General features: G+C 38.3%; 1 protein-coding gene and 1 non-coding gene across 2 annotated transcripts in view; both read left to right on the forward strand.

Moving 5' to 3' along the window:
• Positions 1–1337: 1337 nt before the first annotated feature.
• On the forward strand, positions 1338–1409 carry trnaa-ugc (transfer RNA alanine (anticodon UGC)). The gene has a single exon. It is a non-coding gene; the product is annotated as a tRNA-Ala (tRNA).
• A 422-nt stretch (positions 1410–1831) lies between these two features.
• Positions 1832–8022, forward strand: part of ift172 (intraflagellar transport 172) — a 46004-nt gene continuing 39813 nt past the window's right edge. Inside the window, exons 1-13 of the mRNA XM_023430287.2 lie at positions 1832–1994; positions 2637–2780; positions 3394–3506; positions 3614–3653; positions 3832–3897; positions 4127–4206; positions 4374–4461; positions 4660–4874; positions 5420–5543; positions 5794–5889; positions 6827–6988; positions 7190–7243; positions 7463–7566. Coding sequence (XP_023286055.1) covers positions 1956–1994; positions 2637–2780; positions 3394–3506; positions 3614–3653; positions 3832–3897; positions 4127–4206; positions 4374–4461; positions 4660–4874; positions 5420–5543; positions 5794–5889; positions 6827–6988; positions 7190–7243; positions 7463–7566 — 1325 coding nt within the window. The 5' untranslated portion in view covers positions 1832–1955. The remainder of the gene's footprint in view (positions 1995–2636; positions 2781–3393; positions 3507–3613; positions 3654–3831; positions 3898–4126; positions 4207–4373; positions 4462–4659; positions 4875–5419; positions 5544–5793; positions 5890–6826; positions 6989–7189; positions 7244–7462; positions 7567–8022) is intronic.

Raw genomic sequence — 8022 nt, forward strand, 5'->3', positions numbered from 1 at the left:
TATTATTATTATTACTGTGTTAAGGTTAAGAAAATTGGCATTAATTTGTTTGCTTGAACATTGCTCAGTTGGTCAAGTTAAGTCAGGTGATGTTTAATTTATTCCTATAAAATGTTAGCTAAAGAAGACCCTTCTACGGGCTTGAGACAGAGTATGTTGTACATTGTCTGTTCTGCACATACAACCTTACATACACATAATTATTGCTTAACTGTCTATTTCAACATAGTTTAACAAAATATAAGAAGTGTCTTGTCCTTCTCTGTTCATCCCCATCACCTAGCTCAATGTATGTTAGCTGTTGTGAGGGTAAAGAGCAGTCGAATTATCAGATGTTTACATTTTTCAAACACAGCAATAAAAGTGACCTAAAGAACAGAAGCTGTTCTGTTGATCTACCAGTTTGCCACTGACTAGCTCCACATGAGAAGTTGATGATGGGGTAAAGTACCTTTTTCAGAGACAGCTTAACAGCAGCTTTTGAAGGAGTAAGGCAACTATTAGGCCCCAACTTAAGTGTCATGACTGTCTTTTAATTTTTCTTTGTCTGTTGATTTTATTTTGGTGATGAATTTACTGCCAACTATCTCTATCACAACAAGATTCTGTTCATGTTTTTTTAATTTGTGTTGCCTTTGTTTTTGTTTGTCATTGTGTTTATCAGTCCAATATTACATCCTAACGTCCCATTTTTCATCTCAAGCACAACACTTGTCTCTAAGCCTTAATAAATATCATAACGTCACATATACAAACTTCCTGCTCTTACATGTTATAGCTCCTCTGCAGATCTGTGTCAATATAAAGAGAAAATGATATAATGTTATACAGTTAGTGTTTGCAGCATATTCTATATTAGCTGCTTCATCGTTCACCTTGATAATCAGGAGATATATTTCAGTAATAAAAAATAACAATAAATAATAATTTGAATAATTAATCATTTTTAAATTAGAGGGAATCCATGTTCACCTTAAAATTTACTTTTATGATTAAGGTATCTTAATGGGTTTCAGATCTTAATGTCACCGTAAACTAATAATTAGTGAATTTGTTGAATATTTCAAATAAGTTTCGAGTTTCGTGTTCGTTAATGGACAAATAAAAGGATCTCTGGCTACAATACCCTGATTCCTTAATCTAAATTAAGGTGTTTGGTATTTATTAAACAATAAATTAATGATTGATTACGCTCCAAATCCAAGTTTAGTCAAATTATCTATTATATTGTAGTTGTGGGTTATTGTGTGGGCCTATTTTACAGCATAAATAGGTTCACAGAAACACATGGATGTATATAGAGTAAAGAGATTACGTTTAACATTTTGAACAAGGAAGGGGATGTAGCTCAGTGGTAGAGCGCATGCTTTGCATGTATGAGGCCCCGGGTTCAATCCCCGGCATCTCCACGCTTTTGTGTCTCGAACCGAGAGAAAAAAATCTGGTCAGACCATCAAACAATTAATCAATAAATTACTAATGACTGTTGAAAAACCATACATTTAACACACATATAACATATAACACTAGTTTTGTGATTGTTCTTTATTATAGCATATAGTTAGCTAAACATAATATACAGTCTTATATTATAGGTTTGGAGACACTAAGCCTTTTAAAGACTGTGGTTGCAGATTTTGCACATAGATTTTAATCTAGACACATATATTAACGTTTCGCACATGAAAGCTATAAACCTATTACAACTTATTTGGCTAAAAAACATCTGTGAAACAAACAGACTCGCTCGTATATCCCACAACTGTGAACGCACCATACGTCCCCCCTCCCCGGCGGTAACTAAGGAGATCACAGTTATGTTTACTACAAAGATGTCCTCCCTGCTAGCCGCTAGCTTGGACCTGGTCCGCAAAATGACCAAATTCTAAATATTCCACCGTATCTCAGCTCTAATAACATTATTCCCAGTACATGCTTCCTGAACACTTACGACAATGCAACTGAAGCATTTAAGAACACTTTTAACCCCCCAGGTAAGTTCAGTGACAAGTTAGCTAACGTTAGCTGGTGCTGGATGAGCAGCATCAGTTGAAATCATGACTCGAAAGCTGTAACGAAACACAAATTTGCTCTTGTCAAATCGGGATTGTAATTGATTTCAGTGATACGTGTGTAATTGGTAATAAATACAGATTTTTACAGTTACCTTACTTTGCTCGCTAGCACTGAGGTGGCTTACATGGCCAAAGTTATGCTTAGCTGTCGTTGTCTCCGTACACATATCATCAGCTGTAACAATTAAAACAGTTACATCTCCAATGGAGTTTAGTGTGAGCTATGGTGGTAACAGAATATAACGAATGTGTCTGGACAGAATGTATCTGCATTGGCCAGGATTATGAAACAAGGGGCCCTGGGCACAAACATTTGACGCCCCCTTCCCCTCAATTTTGTCATTTTGTGTAACTGAGTAGCCATGTTAAGTGTTTCTGTGGTAGTTTGGAGTCTCTTTGCGGTCAAAAGTTGTGTATATTTATGGTCGTTTTGTTTCAACAGAAACAGGGGCTCTGGCCCAGGGCTCCTCTGACCCCTTCAGCCCTTGGGCCTGCCCAATAATCCGCTGAGGGTATTGGCTAATCATGATTTATAACTGTTTGTCTTCTTTGCCTTCATAGGAGGGTGCTGCCAAAGTGACATGCATGGCCTGGGCACAGAACAACACCAAGTTCGCCGTTTGTACTGTTGACAGGGTGGTGCTACTCTATGATGAGCAGGGAGAGAGGAGAGACAAGTTCTCCACCAAACCCCTGGACTCCAAGGTGAAACATTAGGACGCATCATGTTTGTCTACTACAAACACCACTGAAACATCTGCAGAATCACATTATGAAGCATGAAGTGGTATTGCCTTTGTGATGTGATCCGATGTGATGTGTGTTTTTGAAATCAGCCTCGTACACTTCTGATATGACGGATATGATTTACTGTGAAACAAAAATGTGAGCACTGAATGATTTTTTAATTGATCCCCTTACAGTACAGTATTAGAGCTGTTATGATCAGCCGACTAATCAGTTAGTTGACAAAAAAAAATCTGCAACGATTTTGATAATCAATTGATATTTCCCGGCATCTTTCAAAGCAAAAATGCCAAAGATTTGCTATTTCCACCATCTCAGATTTGAGAATTTGCTGTTTTTCTTTGTCTTATATGTCAGTTAATGAGACATCTTTTCGTTAACTGTACTTAAAATAACTTTCTATAACTGTATTGAAATCAGCTGGGTGATTACAGAAATTATTCCTTTACCCAGTTTTCTCTAGTGGAAACAAAACTAGTGAATTTACCCATTCCTTATTGTACACATTCAGTTTATGAGATTTTTTTGCCTGCTTTTGTAATGATAATATCCACATGTAATCTTTTGTCAGTATGGAAAACAAAGCTATGTTGTCAATGACATGGTGTTTTCACCGGACTCCACCAAAATCGCCATCGGCCAGTCTGACAACATCATCTTCGTCTACAGAATCGGAGAGGACTGGTAATTTCCTTTGGATTATAATACTTAACATAGTGAACCTGATTTTGGTTTTTTAATGTATGTCGATGCAGGAAAACAAATTTTTTATGAGTTATCTTCTCTCCTAGGGGGGACAAGAAAGCCATTTGCAACAAATTTGTTCAGACAGTAAGTACACATACATATTTTGTTCAGGCAGTGAAGCGCACAATTAAAGAGGCAGTAACTTATCAAATATGGTCATATATTATCATATATTGTCAGTCAACCATTTATTAAAAATATATAATGTTCTATATTAGGCTGGTGATGCCCTGATCATGTCATTTTATCCAACGAATTGCAGAGTGCTGTGACTTGCCTGCTTTGGCCTGCAGAACATGCAATTGTTTATGGATTAGTTGATGGCAAGGTAAGGTACATTTACACTTAACATACAGTTTGTTCATGTATAATTATTAATAGTAGTATTATGCAAGTATCAGGAGTAGCAGACAGGCTATGTCAGAGGTGTTTTCACTCCATCATGTTACATGTTTTGGCTTAGCATCAAAATAACATTTGTATTTCTTGTTTTTATTCTGTTAAATGGAAATAACTCTTATTTTGTATTATTTCTGATTTTCTGACTCATTTCATAGGTCCGTCTTGCCAACACTCAGACAAACAAGTCCTCAACCATCTACGGCACAGAGTCCTGTGTTGTCTCCCTGGCATCCAAGTAAATATATGATACATATTCATATGTAGCTACGACCAGCAAGTATAAGGCAAAACATCTGAGGAAAAAAATGCATCTGATTTGACAAATTTATTCTGTAATTATTACTTTTCTTTCTTGTGGTGCGGTCATTGAGTGTTATTTTTAACACCTCTGTGCTGTGTCAGTGTCTCTGGTAAAGGCATCCTGTCTGGACACGCTGATGGGACAGTTGTGCGTTACTTCTTTGATGACGAAGGCTCAGGGGAGTCTCAGGTAAACCACAGTCTCACACATCCTCACACACATCCCCTATCCTTCATTATCTGTCATATCACACACTAGATATATACTTGCCATCGTTTGTATATTTCTCTGTCTTCCAGTTTAAATCTTAGATCTTGTCCTATATTCCTTTTGCATTTTTTTTCATAAAACAAACACCCACTAACTCGCTGCCACATTCTGACAAAGGGGAAGCTGTTGAATCATCCGTGCCCGCCCTACGCGCTGGCCTGGGGTGCAAACAGCATCATGGTGGGCGGCTGCGACAAGAAGGTGGTAGCCTACGGCAGGGAGGGTCACATCCTGCAGACCTTTGACTACACCCGCGAGCGGACAGAGCGGGAGTTCACCGTGGCTGCTACCAGCCCCAGCGGGCAGTCTGTCGTGTTCGGCAGCTATGATCGGTCAGTGTGTCGTCTGTACTGTAACCGCTGTCATCTCAAAGCGACAATGCAGGGACCAGTTACAGTATATGAGACTCATATTTGCATCATGGGCTAGTCCAAATTGATATGAGATGATATGATGCGGTTTCATGTTTTTTTGTCAAATTAGCCAATCTATATGGGAAGCTCTTAATCATAACTGACTCTAATTCCACTCAGAAGTGCATGAATGTTACTAATAGCAATAGATTTTAGCTGCATCCTGATAATGAAATATTCTTCTGGCAAAACACTGAATACTTAAAAAATGATATAGAATTATTCTAATATAAACTAAATGTTATAAATACTGGCAGAAAACACCAGTGTTGACACATGCCTAGCATCTGAAGGGTGCTATCTGAACATGAGTAAATCCATTAATTAAACTGTTTATTCTTGACCTCGACAGAAGTATGTGTGAAAACATAATCCCAACTCAAAGGTCCACTAATATTTTTCAGCTTCATCACACAGCTCTCAAAAATCAAGTGGTTGTTATCTGTTTGTCGTGGGTCATGCAGGCTGCGGGTGTTTAACTGGGCTCCGAGGAGAGGTGTGTGGGACGAAGCCAAACCTAAAGAGATTGTCAACCTCTACACCATCACCAGCTTGGCCTGGAAGAAAGACGGATCACGCCTCTGTGCGGTAAATATATTCTCAATCACATTTTTTTAACCCATGGTGTGACTTTTTCCTGTTAGTATGCCTCTTGTTCTGCTCTTAGACTGATGTTACTCTTACATTAAAAATATCACTCTGGCATTGAAATCCTGCATCTTTATGAATCCTCTGCTGTTACCATCACATAATTAGAAACAACCTTAAAACACAAAGCAAATGTAAAACAGTGAATAGTGAGTTTTTATGTGTTTATTTATTGTGTGTGTGTTGACAGGGAACACTGTGTGGAGGAGTGGAACTTTTCGATTGCTGCCTGCGACGGGCCATTTATAAGAACAAGTTCGAGATGACCTACGTTGGCCTGAGCCAGGTAGAGACAGTCAGCCAACAGGAAATAACATGGAAGATTCATTACTTGTGTGCAGTTTTTGTAACTGCATAGAAATAGGCACAGAAAAGAGAGAACAAAGCACTAAATAAGAAATTCCAGCCCTCACTTTGGTCTGCGCCTCGTGCCAATTAAGAGATGAAATTGAATTTAACCCAGTCGATTGTGCAACACCAGTAATTTGGATTTGATTAATTCAACTGCGAAAAGAAGCCTGTATCTGAATTTTATATATAAATAAGGGAGAACAGAACTGAAGGTTCTGGAAACAATCATCCAGCTTTTGTTTTCTCATTAACTGGTGAATTACATAAAAAAGAAAATTGAAGGGTTGACCAAATAATCAGAATGAAAATGAGCGATACATGTTACATTGTACAGTAAATCTTAGAAACTGGGAGAAAAATAACTTATGAGTTGTGGCAATCACTAGTCTTTGGTACAAACTGGCAAAGAATAAAATAACACTAGAAACTGAACTGATAGAAATGCATGAAAGAAGCCAGGGGACTATTTTTATTCAAAATTCAACCATGGATTTTCTGATTAACAAGATTACTCAGTTAAATGTAATTAAAACATGAAATCATGCTGTCATCGGTTTGACAAAATAAATAATACAAATAAATACAAATTAAAATTGATGAGCTTGTGATTGAGAAATTAATTCAAGCAATTAATAAGACGGAATTACATTTCTCAATCAAGAGTTCATGAGCAACATTTTCTCTCTTAAAGAACTTACAATTGATTGAGTCTGTTGGGTGTTACAGCTGATTTTCCACCAGACTGAATTAACTGACAGGTGAAATTTTAGATACACCCTTAAAATTCATTAAATACATATGAAAATAAATTTTCAATGTTTTCTTCTACCTCTTCCTCTTTCTGTCTTCACCTGCCGCACACTCTCCTCCAGGTGATAGTGAGGAACCTCTCTACAGGAACTCGGGTGGTGCTGAAGTCCTACTATGGTTATGAGATAGAGGAAGTCAAGATCATGGGAAAAGATCGCTTCCTGGTGGCTCACACCTCCGATACTCTCCTGCTGGGCGACCTGCTGACAAATAAACTGAGTGAGGTATGACTTTTAGGACTGTTTACTATTTGATGATGAATGGCACAAATGAAATCCATTCACCCGTGTCCCCATCTGTCCTGTTCTCATGGTTCTCAATAAATGAAGGCAGAATGTTCACTCTGTATAAATGTGTAATTCACAGTGAGTGAGTGAGTGAGTGACTCTAACATTTGAATCAAAATGTTGATTTTGCTCTTTCAGGTGCCGTGGCCCGGCTCTGGGGGAAATGAAAAGTTCTTCTTTGAGAATGAAACTGTGAGTACACGCAGTGCAAAGATTTGTGAAGAGCTGGTGTGACACAGGTTTTCACTGATATTGCCAATAGGTACAAAAAGGTCTGTTGTTTAGTAGAACCTAGCTTCCTCGCGCATAGAGGTTATGCCTCAGGTCCTGTCACTTCTTGTGCTCTACCCTTCCACTACCCCTGTTCACTTGTATACCTCTGTGTTTCATCTGAATGCATTTTGTTTTCAGGTGTGCATGATTTTTAATGCCGGAGAGCTGAGTCTGGTGGAGTACAGTAACAACGAAATCCTGGGATCAGTCAGAACTGAATTTATGAATCCTCATCTCATTAGGTAGGTCCAGCTACACATTATTACTGGCAGGTTTCTCTGATTTCAAGGAACAAACATAAATAAGTCTTATTTGGTGTCGCACCATCTAAACAATCATAGGTACAGCATGTTGGTCCTCTGCAGTTACTGCTGTTAGATCCTGTTCAGATGTAAAGACCCTCTCCCCCCTACAGATTCTTATTCTCAGAGAAGACAAGATCTCTCTCCAAAGGTCCGCTCTGAAATTCTGTGTAATTTGGCAGAAATTCTTGACATTTGTAGGAAAAATGGAAGCGGAGGATATAACCACGTAATATTTATATTTCTTCTCTTTGGTAGTCGTTGAGAATTACTGACTTTAATTCAGTGGCGCAGGTCTGGTGGGTGGGTGGGTAGGCGGATGGGCTGTGCAGCTACTTGGTATTGGATTGGATACAATGTTCTGTTTGTATTTTCTTGTCACAATGTGAAATATTC

The sequence above is a fragment of the Seriola lalandi genome, unplaced genomic scaffold (assembly GCF_002814215.2).
Source record: "Seriola lalandi dorsalis isolate HSWRI2012SDOR001 ecotype SW California unplaced genomic scaffold, Sedor1 jcf7180002054901, whole genome shotgun sequence".
Classification (NCBI taxonomy): Eukaryota; Metazoa; Chordata; class Actinopteri; order Carangiformes; family Carangidae; genus Seriola; species Seriola lalandi.